This window comes from Daphnia pulicaria, chromosome 5 (genome assembly GCF_021234035.1).
Source record: "Daphnia pulicaria isolate SC F1-1A chromosome 5, SC_F0-13Bv2, whole genome shotgun sequence".
Taxonomy (NCBI): Eukaryota; Metazoa; Arthropoda; class Branchiopoda; order Diplostraca; family Daphniidae; genus Daphnia; species Daphnia pulicaria.
The window spans coordinates 6,715,966-6,738,110 of NC_060917.1; the positions used below are offsets into that span (position 1 = coordinate 6,715,966).

General features: G+C 40.7%; 3 protein-coding genes and 1 long non-coding RNA gene across 9 annotated transcripts; 3 read left to right on the top strand and 1 right to left on the bottom strand.

Annotated features, from left to right (window-relative positions):
• Window positions 1-5,544: 5,544 nt before the first annotated feature.
• LOC124340517 (NADH-ubiquinone oxidoreductase 49 kDa subunit-like) lies at window positions 5,545-7,675 on the bottom strand. Its single transcript, XM_046793098.1, has 8 exons — window positions 7,522-7,675; window positions 7,161-7,386; window positions 6,884-7,085; window positions 6,618-6,805; window positions 6,268-6,551; window positions 5,975-6,201; window positions 5,772-5,912; window positions 5,545-5,703 (listed from the first exon to the last, which is right to left on the bottom strand). The coding sequence occupies exons 1-8, from the start codon at window positions 7,623-7,625 to the stop codon at window positions 5,666-5,668; spliced, it is 1,410 nt and encodes a 469-aa protein (XP_046649054.1). The 5' UTR covers window positions 7,626-7,675; the 3' UTR covers window positions 5,545-5,665.
• A 157-nt stretch (window positions 7,676-7,832) lies between these two features.
• LOC124340530 (galactoside alpha-(1,2)-fucosyltransferase 2-like) lies at window positions 7,833-9,578 on the top strand. Its single transcript, XM_046793115.1, has 4 exons — window positions 7,833-8,025; window positions 8,086-8,857; window positions 8,927-8,951; window positions 9,022-9,578. The coding sequence occupies exons 2-4, from the start codon at window positions 8,159-8,161 to the stop codon at window positions 9,414-9,416; spliced, it is 1,119 nt and encodes a 372-aa protein (XP_046649071.1). The 5' UTR covers window positions 7,833-8,025; window positions 8,086-8,158; the 3' UTR covers window positions 9,417-9,578.
• A 3,596-nt stretch (window positions 9,579-13,174) lies between these two features.
• Window positions 13,175-16,128, top strand: LOC124340515 (importin subunit alpha-5-like). Of its 6 annotated transcripts, none has more exons than XM_046793094.1 (8): window positions 13,175-13,312; window positions 13,966-14,031; window positions 14,107-14,145; window positions 14,211-14,358; window positions 14,420-14,675; window positions 14,735-15,287; window positions 15,351-15,631; window positions 15,800-16,128. In XM_046793094.1, exons 2-8 carry the CDS (start codon window positions 13,989-13,991, stop codon window positions 15,836-15,838), a joined length of 1,359 nt encoding a protein of 452 aa, XP_046649050.1. In that variant the 5' UTR covers window positions 13,175-13,312; window positions 13,966-13,988; the 3' UTR covers window positions 15,839-16,128. The 6 variants fall into 6 exon arrangements, with proteins under 6 accessions (XP_046649050.1, XP_046649047.1, XP_046649051.1 ...); XM_046793095.1 differs by having other exon boundaries at window positions 13,180-13,303; window positions 13,947-14,031; XM_046793096.1 differs by lacking the exon at window positions 13,175-13,312 and adding an exon at window positions 13,525-13,703.
• Window positions 16,129-17,149: 1,021 nt separating this feature from the next.
• LOC124340609 lies at window positions 17,150-21,683 on the top strand. The gene is made up of 3 exons (XR_006918131.1): window positions 17,150-17,160; window positions 21,094-21,167; window positions 21,255-21,683. It is a non-coding gene; the product is annotated as an uncharacterized LOC124340609 (long non-coding RNA).
• Window positions 21,684-22,145: the final 462 nt, after the last annotated feature.

Here is a 22,145-nt window from a genome sequence, read left to right on the forward strand (position 1 = left end):
CCCCAATATTCATCACCAATCGTCGCATCTATACACACAACGCCAGTATATTATAGCACCCGTCACCATATATATATCAAAGGCCTACATCAGTCAACTATTTCCGTTTTTTCCACCGTTGATTTCAAATCTACAAGAATTAAATAAATGTTTCCATCGTTTACAACTCTCCGTATAATAATCCATAAAAATTCCACCCTCTTATTTTTCTAGCTCCGCATGTGGTCTGTGTGTGTTGTTTGCCATGCCATTTAGCGTGTCGTCTAAACAAAAAAGATTTTTGTGTTTAGACAAGAACAGGAGCGCCACCAGCACTTTGAATGGATGGTACAGCAGACGCTGATGTGGGCCCTGGCACTTTTGAATAAACTTTGACAATTCCCACATAGTCTTTGCTTCCAATAACAAGCATCTGATAATGCTTTCAGAGGCGACAGCGCCCGTGCCAGCAGTTTGGAAAAGAAAATAGACTTTTGAGGACGAGCGCACTGATGGCATAACGCCTTAAAACAGCAAAAGGGAAAAAGCTCTTTTTGCTTTTCCTGCTGATGGCCAGCTCAATCCATATACAGTGGCAGCACTACCTACTATACACGTCCGGCATGAGCCCCTCTGTCGTGCTGTGGTTTGACATACAACTCGTCTTATTCAAAACTATATGGAGGGAGACCCCATCGTTTTCATGGGGGAGAAAAATCCCCGCCGAGAGTTGGCTTATAGACGGCCAAAACAGGAAGCTGGCCGTCTCCTCTAGCACTCTTCTTCTTCTTATATTCATATCTTTCCCCATACAAACTATAGGGGGTATAGGCCTATAGGGAGGGATGAAATAAAATTTCTAGCGTCGACATTTCCAATATTTTATATATTCAACTGTTTAATAATAATGCACATTCTTGACTATGTACTATTGTCGACATTGGAATGTTGACTTTTGAAACGGCACAGCAATATTCGCCGCAAATAATATTGATTTGAAATCACCGAAAAACGTGCAAGACTGCGGTACATAGTATGATTGATTCGATTGAATTGACAGTCGACTCTCGAATATATACTTAGCGCTTTGTATATGTGCCATCACATACTTGAGAGTGCTGCCTTATACGCCTGGATGAGCAGCGTGAGCGATGATGATTCCGTAATATTAGTTGATGCTCCGGTCGATCCATCAAAACATCTTCTTCTATCGTATAGAATATCATCAAGTCGGTCGCTTTCTCGACATACGTTTGAAAGAAAACGACTGCACAATATATAATACTGGTCACGTGCTGCGCTTGCCTAATCCATCGCAAAATACGGAGGAGCACTCGAGCGCGGGGAGTCTGGTGGTATACCGAATCTCCGATAACTCGGTCGACAAGACCCGCCGTAACTCCATCCGTGTGTAACCCTAAACCCCAAGAGTTGATATCCAGCGCGGAATAATGAAGAGAAAAATAAAAAAGGACGACAACATTTCTACACTACTACGCCAAAGGAAAAACCAATACACCGCAACGACTCGCCTAGTTTATAGGCATATGGTGGTATAGCTGTATAGTGGTCTGATGGCCATTTGGTATTCTATTCACGCGTCTATACAGCACTGGTATAATATCTAGTTTGGAAGGGGGCCCCAGCAGTCTTCAAAAGGAGTCTATCCGCAATAGAGTTGCGATATAGTGTGTCTATAGGGTTCTGTGGCAAAATGGCTACGAGGTGTGGTGTCTAGTCTTGTACTATCTAAACGTTCCAGCGTTTTCTAGATAAATGTATAAGATGCGGAACATGAAATGTTATCTCTCTCGTCTATATAGGAGGACGTTTAACAGCGAGACTCTTAGCGATGCCTGCAGGAGTGGGGTAGACGGGCGAATAAATATCAAAGAGAGAGAGCTGCCGGCCTGATGCTGCTGCTGCGAGGGGCAATCAAAGATATACGCGCGATGAAAAGCTCTTGCGCCTCTTTGGCGATGTACTACCCCAAAGCCAATTGTCTCTAGGCGTTGTCTTGGGAGCTGATTTATTACACGAAGGAAGGAGGCGGGCATAGGCCGGCAGCTTCTTATTCTCTCTCAAGTCGGCGGCGTTGCAAAAGGCAGCAGGCCGGCGATTATATGAGCTGATGCCGGAACGGGCAGCAGCAGCAGCAACACTTTCATTCAGCACTCGGACAGTTATATGTGCCCGTCTATATAAGCTACAGGGATCTATTGCCGGCTATTGTATTAGACTGCTGGGCTCTCTCTCTGTTTCATCGTGTATAGACGAGGCCGTAGCTCAACGTCTAGCCTCTTATATACACAGCCAATGCTCCGACGGGTGCGCGTTATATAAGACGCGGGCCACAGCTGGGCGATACTCGTCCAATAATAAGAAAAGAAACAACAACAGCAATTTCAAGTGGATAGCGAAACAAAAGCGCGGCCTAAACGGGCAGAGGAGACAAGTCTATAGTAGGCTAGTAGTAGTAGCAAGAGCTATCAGCACCCGGCCTTCTACTATATCCAAAAGATTAGACCCAAAGAAGATTACAGACCCAGTGCTGCAGCAGCAGCATCGGCTTTTCATTGGCCGAAGAATATAAGGAGCTGTATAGGAAATGTGTCTGGCCATCAAGGCTGCGTCCAGTAATCATTCCGTAGGAGCCTATACCCATGTACCATTTTATATATATACAAACGTGACGACAAGGATTGAAAGTAAAACAGAACATCCGATCCAGCAGCAACTGCTGGCTTTCAACGGGAAAACAATTGACGACCAAACAACCGCATCAGATGGATGAAAACGGAGCACGCTTCCGCAATAACCGGAACGTTTCGTTTGATACAATCGAGGCGATAAACAATTACAAGAACGTCCGTGTCGCTGTCCTTTTTTTATTATTATTTAGAAACGGGAATACAAGAGACAAGACGGAGAGATGCCAGGGCAATCGAATCAACTCGGCGCAAGATGCCAGGGAGAGAGAACACACACACGTGTACACGTCTACATAGCAGGATACAATATAGAGTTATATCTAATAATATTGGATATGCTCCCCTTCTTTATTTGTTTCGCCGAAGAAGAGCAAAGACGGAAGATATGGTGGCTGTTGAGAGACCCTATATAGTTACTATTATACCTTGAGCACAATTCTATCGTCCAGCCTCGACAGTTTTATTCGATTCCCAGAGCACAGACGCCACATTATTACAACAGACAATCTTTTCTCTCTCGTCCGCACCGAGGAATTTATTGTGTGAAGGTGTTGGATGTTTCTCCTGTCTGTGCGTCTGAGGTACATAAATCGAGCAAAGAGTTGGATGTATAATCAAAACAGGTTTTTAAATATTACGATTTTGGCGCTCTGGGCTTCAAGTTGGCAAACCCTTGTTGGCAGACGTTAGAAATATTTAACAAAACATTTGTGGAACCAGCACCTTAAAAGGACTGGCCAAATTTTTATCAGAACCATCTCACGACAATCAATGGCTACTTTTATTTTATTATTTCTGTCCGCTGGCTTATTGTACGTACATTCGGGAATTTTTCTCATGAAAAATCACCAGGAAAACGTTCCCAGTTTTTCCTTTTGTTGGATAAGAAAAAAAGAAAAAAACGGCCAATAGACGTGGCGGATAGATTGTCTATAGAACGCGGTGCAGCAGACGTTATTCAAGTGCGTGTACGATAACAACGACGGCCATCAACAACAACAACAATAACCATCACCCAAAAGAAAAAGTGATGAAAAGAAGAAGGTAAAATTTCATGCTTGGCAGACTATATGGTCGTTGCATAAATTGGTGTTGCGGGTACTATTAGATGCCGTGCACAAAAGCAAGCGGCCTCATATCGTTAAATCACGACGCAGAAGCGGCGGCCAGGCCGTCTTCTCCTCGCGATAACCAGGGCCCAGAAATGAAACAACCTCCCGCCACTACCACGCCCGACCGACCCATCAAACGTCCAACCGCTTAGACGTCTCAGAAGAAACGGTAATGAAAAGAGTCACCACAATTTACAAGCTCACAGGAGGGGCTTGGTATATTATCTCTTGCGTGTGTGCGCCACAACAAAAGAAGAAAGAAAAAAGGACGATATGCTTTAACCATCTTTCTTGTGTGCGCGGTGATATCGGGTCTGACATGTCCGTCCCCCATCTCTTCTACATATGCCCGGCAATAGTCATTACAGTTACTCTCGCCCACCCCCGGCCATAAGGTCCCCCCGCGTCTATTCGGCTGCTGTGTATGGGCATGCATGGGTTACATGCGATATATCTCATCAAAGACGGTGGGGTACAGCTTCACGTCCGAAAACCTCCCACCTATACACCACTCGTACAGTGTTGTCCGCCCCCTTCATTGCAGCCGAAAAATCGATACTCTACCACCACACGTCCTTTTCAGGACAAACCAACTGAATAGAACTACACCGACGTACGGTCGACCTCGACATATATTACTCGACTGCCAGCAGTTTTATAGATATACAACCCCCAAAAAGCCAACAACCTAAATCCCAATTGGTTTCCTATACCTTCTATATTATAATAGACGAGCTGTAATTATGGGACATGTCAAAACAAATACTCTAAAGAAAATCTTTTTTTCGGGTTGTTCCATTTGTTGATTCGAGTCAAAAGAAATGAATGATATTGCATTTGATTAGGCCCAAATTCGATGCAATTCGATGCATTTAAATCAAAAGACGGTGGGTTGGAATGATCAGGAGTGGGGCTTGGCGTGGGTTGGCGGCGGCCCGGCCGTCGAGTATTGATCTCGTGAACACGAGCGCGTTCCCTCGGGCACTGACGCTCGTCTTTCCCCCCTACGGATAGATCACAGGATCCTCCTTGATACCCCTACTGCCTACACTAGTGGATCCCAGCACCTTTTTTTCCCGAGTCCACCGAACCACGCCATCGAGTCTACTACACCAGCAGCGATCCAAACATTGTGAATCGATTCCTGAATGCTAGTTGAACAGTGCCGAGCTAAAGAAGAACCAGCGCAGCCCACTCTCCTCCTCCGGTTCAGATAAAAGGAAGGAGGAAAAATATATATCTAAGAAAGAGCTTACACCTCAATGTCAAGATTACATTCGATCCAGTGACAGCGTCGTCGTCGTTGCAATGGAAGCAGTAGCCAACTGCATTAATGGTGTCATGCAACCAAGTAATGGAGCTCAAATGCACATGACTCTCGCGTGTACGAAAAAGCTAAAAGGCACCATTACCGAGATTACGCCTCGACCCTATTAAAGAAAGCGCCAAAAAGGAGGAATAAGAAAAATAATTAAAAGAAAACAGAAAATCTACTTTTATTTCCTAAGAAGAAATAAAAAAGGCTGAATATACCTATCCGCCCACGAATTACTTTGACTGCTGGGGTTCTCTAATAGTCTAATATCCAATGATCGTGTTTCTAAGTCATCACAACACGAAACCAGGAGGAAAATGAATACATTTTTGAACCATTTCTGCTTAAAACTTGAACATGAATAGGATTTTACGTCAACTAAAGTCAAGAGTTTCACGGTAGAGAGGTTGAATTAAATTTTCCCATACACATTTCAACCACTGTATGTGTATTATATAATCACCTAATTCAACTCGGCTTTACATATACAACTCCATTTCCAGTTTTTCAAGTCACTGGTGTGGAGATAAAGAGGGCGTGGAACACATTCAGCGATCAATTTCTCCAAAAACCACATCCAGTGTACCTGCGAATAAAATTTAATTAGACGGTCATATATTCCAGGACGAAATTTGCATATAATTAAAAACGAACCAATGATGGCAACAATATCGGCGAGCATGTGGTTGCGGCCGACTTTCTCCAACGCGGCCAGATGGGCGAAACCTGGCGCCTTGATTTTGCAGCGATATGGGCGTGAAGAACCGTCAGAAACGAGATACACACCAAATTCACCTGGAAATCAACAACAAATTAGATTGAAATTTGGTTTAAGCCAATAGATAATAACAAGATACCTTTGGGATTCTCTACAGCCGTGTAAGTGGCTCCTGGTGGAACGTTGTAGCCCTGTGTGAACAACTTGAAATGGTGAATGAGAGCTTCCATCGACGTTTTCATTTCGGATCGCTTGGGCGCCATGATCTTGGCATCGTCCACACGGACCTCACCCACCGGCATTTTATTCAGGCATTGCTCAATGATGCGGAGAGATTCCCGCATCTCTTCAACACGGCACAGGTATCTAAGAAAATGATGAAATTATTGTTTTGTGCTGCCGAATGAAAAATTATAAGCGACGAATCTTCACCTGTCATAGCAGTCGCCTTTTAATCCGACGGGAACGTCAAATTCAACCAAATCATAGGCGTCGTAAGGTTGAGTTTTCCTCAGGTCCCACTTGATTCCGGATCCGCGCAACATGACACCACTGAAACCGTAATTAAGTGCGTCTTCGGCGGAAACGATACCAATGTCGACGGTTCGCTGTTTCCAAATGCGGTTGGCAGTCAAAACGTCTTCCATTTCATCGATACGCTCTCCGAATTTGCTGGAAAACTCGTAGATGTCATCCATGAGACCCAATGGGAGGTCCTGTCAAGATCAAAACGTTGGCGCTAAGAGAAATGTTTTCAGTGGACATTTGAAAAAAAATTCTACCAGAGCCACTCCTCCTGGGCGAACATAGGCAGCGTGCATGCGAGCTCCTGATACACGTTCGTAGAATTCCATCATCTTCTCACGCTCTTCGAACAGCCAAAAGAAGGGCGTCAAAGCACCGATATCCAAGGCGTGAGTACCGATTTGCATCAAGTGATTTAGAATGCGCGTAAGTTCGGCAAAGAGCACTAAATAATTGAGAAATATTTTTTAAAAATGTCATTAGTCATATGATATTTAGAATTGCGATAAAAATAACTCCTCACCTCGAATATATTTGGCTCTTAGTGGGACGTCAATGTTTAACAATTTTTCAACAGCCAGTGAATAGCATTGCTCATTTCCCATCATAGAAACATAGTCCAAACGGTCAAAGTAGGGAAGAGCTTGAGTGTAAGTTTTGTACTCAATCAGCTTTTCTGTACCTCTGTGCAGCAAGCCGATATGAGGATCAGCTCTGACAACAGTCTATTAAAGAAAAAAGTAATACTTGTGAATACAAAAGCAGTAACACAAAAAAAGATTTAAACAATCGGTTTTTACTTCTCCATCAAGTTCCAAGACTAAACGTAATACACCATGGGCAGCTGGATGTTGTGGACCAAAATTAAGGTTGATATTGGTGACCGATTTCTCTACTGGAGCTTCATAGTGGTTTAAAGGAGGCATTTTCCATACATTTGCTTTGGTTTGCGGAATTAGACATGGCATATCATATTGTTTGTAATATTCCATATCAGGATTCCATGTTGCTCCATGTCGCCGTGGGCTGCAAAAGAAAACAAAACCATTTACCGACACGAAAGAATAACCCACTACCTACAAGAAATTATGTAAGGGTTTGGGTTCATGTAAATGAAGTTACTGAGCTAACCATTTAAAATAAATTAAACACAAATCTTACTTGGCAAAGAATCCTAAGGAAAAATGGGGTAACAGAGACTTTGGTGCAGAATTAATTAGGGAAATAGTTCCCTTTTTCAACCCAAGTCCAATAACGGCCGACATTTTTCTTCAGAGAAATACACAAAAAATTCTCGAATGTAACATTTAGTTGCTAGATGGCTCTGAAGTAGCACATTTACCGAACAGCGATACCTAGGAGTACAATTGGTAACTAGCTACTTTTATCTTGCGCTCATCAGAGAGCATGTGCTGTGCTGTGGTCTGTGCTCTGTGGACAATCATTTCTTTTTTTGTCTGGCTGGTCTCTGGCTCTCAGCCATCCGGTTACAGTCAAAGTCGAGTCGAGACTTTGTTAGTCAAGTCTAATAAAGTCTTCCGGTGGTATCCACCCCCCTAATTATATGTAAAAACAAAACTAGGAGTTTCAGAAGATACGCACAGGAAATTGCAATGATTTCAACAACTGTTTTAATATTTGTCGTCATCTCTTTCAGAAAATAAGGTAAACAGTTTTTTAAATTTCCCTATGTAGTTGTAATCATAACATTCCTTGTATTTTCAGGCATCCGCGATTTGTTTACAAATGATATAATACTCATTAACAATTTTTCTAATGCAATTAAAATAATGGAAGAATGCCTAGATGCAACATAAAACGGACAGTGTTTTCTCTACTCCTGATTGGATTCGCTTTCTTTCTGATACTCTCTTGTCGAACAAGTAATTTTCTCACTCAAGATCCATGGAAGCTTAAAAAAGAAAAGGATGTCAAACTTGTCGCACCAATCAACGAAATCTCAAATAATCAATCATTCCACGTCAAGCCAGTCATTAAATTACCCCACAAAAATCTTTTAACTTCAAACAATCCCAGCCTTAATCATCAATTGCACTTCCAGAATTCAACTTTCATTTGTGGGAAAGGTGGTATTTTGACAGTCAAATCTGGAGGCCGCCTAGGAAATCTTATGGGAGAATATGCCACACTGTGGGCATTAGCTAAGAGAGATGGCCTTTTCCCCATTTTGCAGCATCGAACTTATACCACATTGACCAAATACTTCCTTGAAACTTCCATTCCCACTATTGTCAACCTGAATTGTTCACTCGTGTGGAACTCTATGAATTTACATGTCTACAACAAATTGAACAAGGGTGAGCGCTCGAAAATTGCTGAAGAAGGCATCTACATTGATGGTTATCCTACATCGGTGTCTCTTTTTCATCGCCATCGGAATGAAATCATGAAGGAATTTCGATTTAAGAAGCAGTTCGTTGAACGAGCACAAGCAGAATTATATCGACTCAGAGAAAATCGCCAAAACGTTGTTTTTGTAAGTTATTTAAATTTATCGAAAAGATTTTTTTTTTTCAAATCTATTAATTGTTTTATAATATTCAAGGTAGGAGTGCACGTCCGCCGAACAGGTGAGTTTTTATAATTTTTCATGATGAAACATCGGAAATAAATGTGCCATTTTTCTTTTCAATTACGTAGATTACAGCCAGTTCCTAAAAGGGCGTTTCCAAGCGCAACTAGTCGGAGAAGTCTACTTCACGCGTGCCATGGATTATTTTCGAAAAAAGTTTCCTTCAAGCTTGTTTGTCGTCGCCAGCGATGATATGGATTGGTGTCGAAGTCATCTGAAACCGATCAACAACGATGTCGTATTCGCTGGTAATCGAAATACTGAAAATCCAGCCGAGGATATGGCATTACTAGCAGCCTGCAACCACACCATCATATCCTACGGCAACTTTGGATTCTGGAGTGCGTATTTGGGTGGAGGAGAGGTCGTATTAGCCGGTAACATCTCTAGTGTCCCGACAGAACTTCAACATTCCATTCGTTCAGCTAATATCTCCAATTGGCAATTCTTTCCTGGATTCTAAGTTTGCTTGAATCTTAATAACAGTTAAATGTCGCTTGGTGCTCATTTTAAAGATTTTTTTCATTAGCACACGTATTACTAATATCATTGTTCAATACTCGCATTGCCTTTAAATCTGATGAGACTGTATGAGATGAAACGCGTATACACAACTAAAATCGAATGTAGCTGATATGCGCTTCGAGAAAGCTCGAAAGACCTAGTATTTATCACTATCGATCATCCGCCTCACAATTTAATTGACATAGTTAACTTTTTATTTTTTAGAAAACAATTGTTGAAAAATGGGCGTACGGTAGGGGAGAAACAAATAATATCCCAGATAGTAAAATTTGGGATCATTGCATTGTTGCAGGTTTACGTTGACAGTTTTGTTTTCTATGTGCCTTCTGCCTTGTCTTCTACAGTCATATTATTTTTTCTTGTTATTTCACCTTTCGTAGTGCACATACAGACTTTTTTCCGTTAATTGTTCCAAGTTGCATGTGCCAATGAGATGAGGCTCTTTCTTTTATGAAACCGGAATTGTCTGTGGGTTACTCATGTGAGTTGTGTAAACGCACGGCATGACGCCGGCAGTAATTTCGTCGAGAATTCTGGTCCAATCTATATTTGTTTACTGGTTTTGCTCTTCCGTTACCCCCAATAGTTACCGTTATATTTCTTCTCACAAATCATTTAAAGGAGATATTAAAATACAAAATGCAGAACGTTCCACAAAAAAGGGGAATCGTGGAAGTTCCGTGACGAAACACCCAACTTTTTTACTTTCATCCTATTTCTCTTTGCTTTGAGTATGAAAAGTCGCGCACCAAATTTTGAAAGTGAAGCGAAGCACATTATAAAGGGTTTGTACTTTGTAGAGAGAAATATATGAAATATATAATATATGAAACGCTGCATTAAAAAAGCATAGTCTGCCTAAAATTTAATAACTAAAATTTAAACCGTTATTTAAATTAGACTTTAAATTTAAATTAGACTTTAAATAGATAACGATTAGGTTTTGTGAGAGCCAGAACAAACTGATTTAGATTGTAGAGGTTGCGAAATCAAGGTTCCGCGCCATCTGCGAAATCTTATTTCAAAAAATGGTTCATAGATGGCTGCTCGAAAAAGAAGTCAAAAGTCGGCCTGGAATTTTCGAAAAATCTCAACTTTCATTAAATTAAAGTTTAATTAAAAAATTAAGCATCTTAGTCTATCTCATAGTTCGATAAACTGTGTTAATCCCCGGATGAAGCTTAATTTTCAATAATCGGTTTCCACATAACAGGTAGTTGGGGTGTTATGTGGGTCCGTATGGGGTGCGGAATGAACACTTTTTCCAAAAAAATTTTTCAAAAATCGATTACCATATTTGATTTAAAAACAAATTGATAATCGATTTGAATATTGAAACCAAGTTTAAAATAAATTCAAAAATTGAAAATGTTTTGAAATTGATTTCATAAATTGAAAATGATTTTGAAAAATGAAAATGAACTTGAAAAATGAAAATTAATTTGAAAAACTAAAATGAATTTCAAAAGTGTAAATGAATTTTATTAAAAGTGAAAACGAATTTGAAAAATGAAAATTAACTTGAATATCCATACAATTTCGGGAGTGCGATATGACACCACCCTACTCTATCCCCAGCTCTCTCCATAGCCATCTCCTATAGCCACCCCGAGACAACCGACTAGCCATTGATGGCTATGTCGCTGATTCCAGCCAACTAGGCCGTCAGCGATACTGTCAGCCCTTGCCGGGCGGTGCTGGCCACCGCTGCCGCCACAACGGCCGCCGCTGAAGTCTCTCTCGACCGCAGGCCGAGTATTCTACACAAAAATAGATTACACGATCCAACGTGAAAAGTTTCATGTTCCTGCAGTAAATGACACACAGCCTACCCAGCAACGATGAAGACGGAACGGCCGAATGGGTGGCTTTCACCTGAGAAAAGTTCCAGTCACGCCTCGGTATGACGTTCTCGCGAAGTTCTCGTCATTCCACTAACTGCCAACTGCCCGGAAAGAAGTGTTCTGGTACGTTTCGCTGGATAGGCCTATGCGTCCTGTACTGCTGCGATACTCTGCCGTTCAATCCGACGAGAAGAAGAAGGCGGACACGCCTTCTTGCTGACGTGGATCCTTATGTTGGTGCTGGCCCTGCTGGAAATTATCCGCTATCTAAGCGGATTGGGGAGCTGGACTTCTCTATTGTCTCTACGTCTTTGCCATGTGGTCCACTTGCGCCGGAAGTGTTACCTACCCGATACTCTACGGCATTTATATAAAATTGGGCCATTTCCAAGGAAGAGCTCATTGGAAGGATGGCTCTGTCTCAGCTGCAGCGACGGATTGAACATCAAAAATTGGCGCAACGTCTATCTTTTCTACCATCATGGAGGCAGCGGACATGGCGGTGGAGGCCAAAGAAGAGGATCCAAATGGTCATGTTGCCCATGTCCGTTTCAACAGAAAAGCTTTTTTTTTTCATGGCCGGCCTCAAATAAAAGTAGTCGTATAGGAACATGAAACTTTTCACGTTGGATCGTGTAATCTATTTTTGTGTAGAATACTCGGCCTGCGGTCGAGAGAGACTTCAGCGGCGGCCGTTGTGGCGGCAGCGGTGGCCAGCACCGCCCGGCAAGGGCTGACAGTATCGCTGACGGCCTAGCTGGCTGGAATCAGCGACATAGCCATCAATGGCTAGTCGGTTGTCTCGGGGTGGCTATAGGAGATGGCTATGGAGAGAGCTGGGGATAGAGTAGGGTGGTGTCATATCGCACTCCCGAAATTGTATGGATATTCAAGTTAATTTTCATTTTTCAAATTCGTTTTCACTTTTAATAAAATTCATTTTCACTTTTGAAATTCATTTTAGTTTTTCAAATTAATTTTCATTTTTCAAGTTCATTTTCATTTTTCAAAATCATTTTCAATTTATGAAATCAATTTCAAAACATTTTCAATTTTTGAATTTATTTTCAACTTGGTTTCAATATTCAAATCGATTATCAATTTGTTTTTAAATCAAATATGGTAATCGATTTTAGAAAATTTTTTTTGGAAAAAGTGTTCATTCCGCACCCCATAGTACGAAATCATTTTAGTTTTTCAAATTCATTTTAGTTTTTCGAAATCATTTTCATTTTTCAAAATCATTTTTAATTTATGAAATCGTTTTCAAAAGATTTTCAATTTTTGAATATATTTTCAACTTGATTTCAATATTCAAATCGATTATCAATTTGTTTTCACATCAAATATGGTAATCGATTATTGAAATTTTTTTTTGGAAAAAGTGTTCATTTCGCACCCCATAATTCAAATCGATTATCAATTTGTTTTTAAATCAAATATGGTAATCGATTTTTGAAAATTTTTTTTGGAAAAAGTGTTCATTCCGCACCCCATAGGTCCGGCTGGTTGCCTCTTGCACTTTGGTTGTCGGAACTTGATTGTGACAAGATTCCGGATTAGGTTCAGACCCAAGCAAATATGGTTGCGCAAACGAATACTAAAAGAGGCATTTTTTCAATAGGATCGATAGGAATTTTCGTATTTTTGTTCAATATTTCAATTTTCTATGTAATTACTTCAAAATTTTTATCTGAATGTAATCAGCAGAATTTTACGATCAATGTTCAAAAGAAATTATTGTGCGTTAAAGTTAATTTTTGATTATTATATCGCCGATATAATAATCGCTTAAGCTTGATTCTTAATTTCTAAGATTGCCGTCGATTAATTTGCGATTGATGTAGTTTTTAGCGCCAGATGGCTACGATCAGGAATCGTGACTCGTGTCGTCTGCAGTCTGCTGCATTTTTTTGAAACTACTCGGGTGTGAAGTCTCGAGTTTGTTCCTCGTTGGGTGTGGTAAACTGACGATTTTCTCGTTAAACAGGTAATTTTTTTTTATTTTTTTCGAATTCTCAGCTGTTAAAAGATTGTTCACATAGTCAAATTCTCTAATGTCCTTTGTGAATTATGACGTTTTCAATTCCCACATCAAACGTTGCTCGCTTCAGTTATTAACACCTGTTCAACTTCCTTTGTATTAACAGTTCAGATATGACTGATGCCTAGAACACGAGGAAACTAATTTTATGCCAAAGTTTGCAAGGTTTTCTGTTTTGGTGTTCCCATGTTAGGTATTCACATGACATAACTGACTGTCAAGTTAATTTCATTCCATTTTTCACTATTTACCAAAGATGCCAAGAGAATTCAGGTGATTCAGCCTTGATTTCAAGTTATCGGGATGGGTTTTTGGTGTTGAGTTATTCATTTTCCAGGTACACAAGAACCAGGACAGTTTTGCGTAGGATATTTTGGTTTTTGTAATACTAGACCTAAACCAACGCTGTAGCTCAGTAGGGAAATGTTTTCTTTTTGTGCTGGTTAGCTACCGACTGCATTCTCAATTTTTTCTCTCTACCTTTTCCCTTCTTGTTTGTGGTATGGGCTGAATAGTAGTTGAAAGATAGGGCATTCTTAGGTTGGAAATGACGATTTGATACCATATGTTTTAATATATATTTTTAAATCTATGGACAGACTGTTCATTTTGTGTAAAGGAAATGAGGCGTACTGAGGTGAATGTTGAGTTGAGGAAATGCCAGAAGGAAGACCACCTGAAGCGACGCAACCTTGAAATCGATGATGAGCCCCTCAGCCCTCTTGAAAAAACAAATCGTGTGACTGCAGCCAACATGAGCATTGAGGACATAGTAAATGGTATGTTTGTGGCAGCTTTTGTTTTCTCCATATCCTATTTTCTCAATTTTTTCTATATCACGTAGGTATCCATAGTGGTGATGAAAAAATTGAAATTACTGCAACACACGCTGCACGTCAAATCCTCAGCAAGGAACGTAACCCACCAATTGACATCTTCATCGATGCCAATGTCATTCCCAAGCTGGTGGAGTTTCTCAGTCGTGTCAAACAGTATGTTGTGTCTTTATAACTTGGTTTCTGAACATTTCATCATGATGCTTTTATGTCTTAGCCCAGACCTTCAGTTTGAGTCGGCCTGGGCTCTCACCAGCATTGCGTCCGGCACATCTGATCAGACTAAAGTTGTCGTCAGTGCTGGGGCTGTTGCTGGTTTCATTTCTTTAATGGGTTCACCTCATTCAGTTCTGGCCGAGCAAGCTGTCTGGGCTCTCAGTAACATCGCCGGAGACGGACCAGAGCTTCGAGATCACGTCATCGAGCTAGGCATTATTAAGCCTTTGATCACCTTAATAAAACCCGGTGCTCCAGTAAGTTCAGTTTTAAAATTAAATACATGTGAACATTTAATAAGTGATTTTATTATTAGTATACATTATTGCGTAATGTCGCTTGGACTTTGTCCAACTTGTGTTGCTACAAGATATTTCCACCCAGTGTCCATGCAGTCCGGCAGATTCTTCCCGCTCTATCCCAGCTTATCCACAAGAACGACAAAGAGATCCTAGCCGACGCTTGCTGGGCTCTGTCGTACCTCACCGATGGCCCGAACGAACGGATTCAAGAAATAGTCAACGCCGGAGTCGTCCCTCGGCTTGTCGCTTTGTTGGACCATAATGAATTGGCCGTCGTCATCCCCACTCTAAGGACTATCAGCAACATCGTTGCAGGAAGTGATTCCCAAATCGATTCCGTCATGGCTGCTGGTGTCTGCCCGTTGCTGGCCAAGTTGCTTAATAATTCACAGATGAACATCGTCAAGGAAGCTGCCTTGGCCGTGTCTTACATTGCTGCCGGCAATGCCATCCAGATTCAGGCTCTCTTCACCAACAACGTTGTTCGTCCGTTGGTGGACGTGCTGGGCAAAGGTGACTTCAAATGCCAAAAGGAAGCAGCTTGGGCCATCACCAACATTACCTTGGGTAAAACATTTTAGTTTAACTGGTGCTGATTGATATTTTTAAACTTTTTCTTTATAATTTCAGGTGGCAATGTGGAGCAGATCGCTTTGTTGCGCCAGTTTGGTGTCATCGCTCCGCTGTGCGCTTTGCTAGAGGCCAAGGAAGATAGCAAGACTATCTTGGTCGTTTTGGATGGCTTGGCTAATATTTTGGCCGCTGCCGAGAAAATGGGCGAACTGGAGAAAGTTACCCTTCACGTCGAAGAGTGTGGTGGCCTGGATCGCATCGAAGCTCTGCAGAGCCACGACAATGTTGAAATCTATCACAAGTTTCTGGCCATTCTGGAGCAGTACTTCTCAACTGAAGTAAATTATTCTTTTTTCTTTTGGGTTTTATTTCAATGATTATCACAACTGTTCACATTCAGAGTGTTTGTGCTGACAACTTCACCATGTACTGAGATTTTCAAAAATTATTTTTATTTTGAAATCCCCTTCATTTTTATGTAATATTTTTGTTTTTTATTTCGACAGAGGGATGAAGATTCCGAGTTGGCGTTATCTCCATCGTAGAGCGGCCATTACGAATTCAACAACCATCCATCTAAAATAGCCCCCGAATGAGGTTTATGATTCCAAATTTTATCATCCAAAATTCTTTTTTCTGCCTTTACAACGGTAAATATGTTCTTCACTCTTTTCCACGCTATCCTAATTCCTAACTAGTTTCGGCCTTTTTTTAAGATTTCAAAATTTATTTAAATTTAAAGTTTCCATTTGCTTTCATTTCTGTTCATGCACGACGTCTTCTTTCCTCTTTCTGAATGCGCGATAAAAGAGCAATACAAAACAGCTCAATCAAACATGGATCAACTTTGCATTGGGGTCGTTTGATGTTGCAAGTTTTCTGTTGGACTCATTACCCAGGAAAAATAGAAAATGCAACAGCTGGGAGGAAAACTTTTTCGACTGCGTGTCACGACCTGTAGTCAAATGAAGGACAGTCAATTCAGATTTGCCACCGTCGTTGATGTCAACTTCGTTTGCTAGAATTATTTAAGTAGAGAATCTCGAAATCTTTTTTCGTGTCGTTGCCACTTGCAAATGAAACGGAGGGATTCCATTCTCGTCGCGCATGGTGGGATCGGTTCCTTTTTCCAGCAACCCCATCCAACCCATTCACGTTGTTGGCGAGTGTTGTAATGAAGTTTCCTCATTTTGATCGCAGTCATTGATATCGATTTCTCTTCTCAGGAGCTAATAAGTATATGACTGTATGAGTTTGAATCAGATATCACAGGTTGCGCAACTGGTGATCCAGTTTTGTCAAAATATGGGATTTCGGGCAGATTTGTCCTATTTTTTCGCTTCGGTAATTTAAGTATTAAAGTTCTATTTGTATCAATTGATTTCGGAAATTGTTGGGTTGTTGCTGTTCCATAGACCAGGAGATGCTGAACTTGTTCGAGGTATCTTCTCATTATCTTTTTTTTTTACTGCACTCTTAATTAGTCTTTTTATCCAATTTCAGGTTCACCCTTTACCATTGTGATAGGATTTTTTTAAGTTGTCCGGACGACGGATCGGGACTCTCTAGAGGCTGAGGTATTATTAGAGCTCTTTTCGTTGGTTTCCCGGCTATACTTTTTGTTTGTTGAATTCTATCCAGTTTAAATCAAGATAGAACTTTGTTTAACACGATTGCGTTTTATTCTTGATAGGATATTGTGTTCAATGCCCTAATATTAACAACGAAAATTCATTCCAGGAAATATTCATCCCGACCTCAACTTCTGATTCCGCCCTGTGTTTTCTTCAACTTGTTGTGTTCCCGCCTGTGCTCCTCGACCACGAAATCTGTGATTGATACACACCGCCACTATACCTTTGTTCAGGTGAAAACAGTTTATTTACTTCTGGTGCATGTTATTCCTAGTTGTTCGATGACACAGACACTTTTCTATGACTTTGGTTTTGAAAAGCGTTAACAGGTCATCTATATTGTAACATTATTTAGTTAATTGCTTTGGAAATTCAAAGTTCAATGTTTGCATATAGACGTTGCCATGCCAAGAAAGGTGATGAATCCATTTTTGTTATAGCAATGCCGGGGTCGGCTCCCAGTTGAATTTGTTGAAGAACGTTTATCGTAGGACGTTTATTGTAGACTCTCATTATTACCATCGCATTCGCCGGTTTGTTTTCTCTTTTTCCGTTGCGCTTTTTCTCTTTCAACAAATTGGCAATTCATTCGCCGTGGCCGTTCTGGTTGATCGTTGCGTAATATAGCGCCTTTTTGTGTAGACTTTAAAACTCAGGAAATCAGTCATTGATCAAAAGCAATATCGATTTGCCATGACACGAGGATAATGTGTAGCTTTTTCGCCATTTTGGTGGAAGGTTCCATCCCTATTCCCTACATAATTGAATTGATTTTCTTTTCCACGTTCTTGAAAGGACTTAATTGCGTTCTGGTTGTCTTTCGTTCTTGGAAAAGGTTTGGTGCTGCTGGGGGGAAAAAACTTTGCTCTTTAATTATGTTTTCTTCATTGCGTGTCATTTTATGGCACGAATAAGTCTTGCCTATTTTCAAAAGAGGAATAATCGCCAATCAATTCCGTGTCGGGAATTTCGACGTTGCTCCCCAAGGTTTTCTGTTGATGGCGTTCCACAAATGGTAAATTGTCGACAGCTCAATATCGCCATTTTCAATAGAGTTTTATTGCCGAAATTGACCGAAATTAGCCTTCCACATTGTCGTGTAATAGCCGATAGCCGAACAGTGCAAGACAAAGACCTTTTTTTGTTCGTTGTTTTTAATCAAAAGTAAATCGTTTCATCTTTTCGTCAAGATCTTGTGACTCTGCTTCTTGACTTTTTTATTCCTCCTCAATATTCGCTTTGATGGAAAAAAAAATCTAGACATTGCAAATACGACAACCTCTTGTTGACGTTTTCTCCTTTTTACCATTTTCGTTTAATATTCAACATAAAATCAGCTAGGAATCTGTTTTTTCTTTTTCCCCTTGGTCTAGTAAAATGAATGACACAACGAAACTAAAAGATTTGAAATTTAAAAATGAAATTTTATTTGGGTCGAAAATGAGGGGAAAACAAAATCAAAGGGTAAACAAAAGAAACTACTGGACCAGCCCTACCATCGATAATAGTCGTCATCTTGCTCGGCTACCTCCACCCGCAACGCACGTTAGAAACTGATGGACTCGTTTGAGGGTATTGAAACCCCCCGTCAAGGTGTTAGTCAACTGTACACTGGCGTGCGAGTGAAGACGATCTAATTCCTTTCACCGTGTATAGAGAAGTCATGATAACTCAACTCGTACACAAGTGCCAGGAATTTTGGAAAGTCTTCACTTACATCACACCAGCGACAGCTCACCAACTCCGTCGACGGGTTCATCCGCCAATCCCTTTGGATTGTCACGAGAGGAGGTAACGTCATCGCCAGATAACAACTATTTTGAAAGGTAAAACTGACGTCCAGCTTCAATTGTAACTTAATTTTAATTTAAGAAAAAAAAATAATCAAAAACTAGCGAGAAACTTGAAGAATTGCGTACACTCTTTTGCAATTGGCTAGCGTACCCCAGATCGTGACGTACTTATATTCTCGACACGGACGATAAATCTGTACATCATGATTAAACGCTAATTCGCTCAACAAATAATCCTCGGAAAAGATGTTTCTTCTCAAATTGATTGTAGGACACTCGATGGTGACTGGCAGGTTGTCGATAACGTCGGAGCAAGCGGCCAGTCGGCTTTCAGCATCTCCGCCGGTGATGAAAAGATTCCCATTAATAAAGTTGACACTTACCCAATATTCATTTTCTAGCCTTTTTACATTTGTTCCATGGCGTCCAATAACTCGCCCGCAATCCTTATTCGCTATCCCAGTCACGACAATTCGATCGACGTAGACTTCTTTTTCTATAGTGGTTTTGATGGAAAATTCGGGTAATGCATCCTGCGGTTGTTCAGTACACTGCTTGACGGCTTTCTTTTCATTAAAGGTGTTGGCCGGGGTATTCTCCATTGCGTCAGTTACTAGAGGCTGGGGTTCGGTCACTGGTGATTTAGCTTGAACTGCAGTGGAATTACCAAGGGAATTACAAGCTAAGAATGGCGTTAAGATTTCGGTAATTTCAGTGACTGGAGGGATGATGGGCTCTTCGATTTGGAGTTGGTTGAATACCTCCTCATCGGTGCTGCATCCAACGTCCACTGTCAATTTTGGTTTCATTTGTTTCTGATTATTTTGCATTTCTGCCAACTTCTGGAGGGCCTCGTCTTTTTCCTTTTCTAGACTTTTTACTTGATCCAGTAGTTGCTTCATTGTGTCGGTCTGGTTGTTAAGGGATGCTCGTAGTTCTTCCACTTCCGCCTTACTGGATAAAAGAAGACGATCGGTTTCTTCCATTTTTCGCCTCAGCTGTGAATCATTTTCGGATAAACGGAGATTTTTCGCTTCGAGTTCAGTAATGGTTCAAGTTTTTGACTCAAGCTCACGTGTAGCCACGGTCAACTGCGAGGTGTCTAATTGTTGTTCACTTAGGCAAGTCCGCAGTTTCTCCAATTCTACTCGACTTTCTTGATTTTGCTCTTGAAGTTTAGTGATGGCTCTGTTTTTGGATACCAGAGCACGTTGACTTGAAGCCAGCTCATTGTGTACCTTGTGCAATTTTTTTTCTTCATAACAATTATGTAGTTCCTGCAATTTCGTTCGTTTATATGCGATAAGTCGATCTCTGGCTTCAATTTTTCGCATTAGCCCCGAATTCTCTTTTGTCAAATGGAAATTTTCCTCTGTAATGTCAGTAATTTCACGTTTCTTTTCTTCGAGTTCGCTCTTGGTAGTTGCCAACTCGTCGTGTACGTTCTGAAACATTTGTAGCTTTGACGAGGAGTCTGCCAGTTGTGATTGAACTAGACTCAACTCATTCACCAAACGTTCGTTATCCAATACAATCAGGTTTTTCTCAATCGCACTGGATTCGATCATTCTATCTCTGTCTTCAATTTTTCGCCTTAGACGGGAATCATCATTTGCCAAGCGAAGATTTTCCTCTTTAATATCAGAAATTTCACGTTTGTTATTTTCGAGTTCGCTTTTGGTGGTTGCCAACTCGATGTGGAATTGTTGTAGTAACTTGGAATGGGAGTCTGTCAGTTGTGATTGAACTAGACTCAACTCATTCTCCAGGCGTTCTTTTTCCAATACAATCAGGTTGTTTTCTTCCATCAAACGAAGAAAACTTTGGTTGTTTAAGTCTTCTCCGCTGGGAGTCGAAAATCCATCGTTAATTACAGGTCGGGGAAGTGCATGCTGGTTAGTGCATGCAAAGTCAGGTTTAATCATATTCAGGTTATCAGCCGAATGCCGAGTTGGTGATTCGGTCAGTCGACTGATGATGAAGGCATACAGTGCATTGATGATGGAGGCATACAGTGCATTCACTGTCCATATGAGCTCCAAGATGATATACAGTGCAGCCATAAGCGAAAGCAAAGCCAATATAGTGACTGCCAAAAGGATGATCATTTTCACTGCTGTTAGATGGTTTGTTTGCAATTGAAAACTGCGATGTTGACTATTGCCGTTGGGGTTGCCTTTATAGACTTGCCAGGGGGAATTCCGTTTTGCACTGTCCATTTCCTCTGTTTGCATCAGATTTCTACTTATGTATACTATTTAACTTTTTGTATTAAATTGTAATCATACAGTAAGGGCTAACGCACATTGTTCAATTAGCTTAAAATGTATTGCAATTTATTTTAATCTTTTAATTGGATTTTATAAATGAAAGTTTTCGGAATTCCGGTTTGGATTCAAATGTTGCCGGTCTGGACATGTCTGGGAAACGACAGGGCGCCCGTAGCGGTAAGTCCACCAACTAAGAAGAATAAAAGTTAAAGGAATCATTTTTCATTGAATTGAGATTCTACACGGCAATTATTTTGTTTCTAGTTGGGTTTGCCCTAAAAAACCGATAACGAAATGATAAATGAAGTTACATGAATACATGACCCCAAGAAGTCGTTAATTTAATCGTCTGCGTGTTGTCTAGCCTAATGTAAGTGTGTAACGAGGTAAGCCGTGTTAAGCTCGTTAGGGCGTTAAGATCGTTCAGGTTATATTTTAAGAATTCAAATTTCAGTTACTCCATACTCCACTCGATGAGAGACGACGTGAAACTTTTGATACCATATCTGACCAAATATTGTTTGACAACCGTTTTCCCGTAAACTAAAATCAGTAACAAAACTCGTTAACGTTAATCACTTTTTCTTTTAATTGGTTTATTTCGAAATCTTTTTGGTGTTTGTTTTATAATGGAAATAATTGGACATTATCATGAAAAAAGTACCTTCCGTATAATCAATGAATATTGCAAAAGTTGCCGGGAATAAGCGTGTTAGTTGCTTCTTTGTTCCCTTTATCGAATTCAAGTTCAAGACGAATTCAAGATATCCACCTCAAGATAAGCTTTGCCGATAGGATAGAAATTGTTTTTGAACAGTTGCAGTTTATAGACTTGATTTACTTCCAAGGCGGAGACGTAAATTCTGACGGAGCCGACCGTGGACGTCTTCAAACCCAATTTCGATGACTTTTTCAGTTTAATTGTTATTAGGCACGCTTCCGGATTGAGAGTCTTGATGGGAAAGTCTTGATTCCATTCCGGCTGGCTGCCGCGGATCGTTTTGGTTTTGCTGACTTTCTTGTTGTTCTTGTCCTGTTCGCGAATCTTGCCGTCCCATTCCTGGACCCGCGTGGAAACTGAAAGGTAATATTTGTCAGAATCCTTGGCTTCCGGAAGGTATCCTCTCAGAACTCTGACATTGAAATACTTTGGTG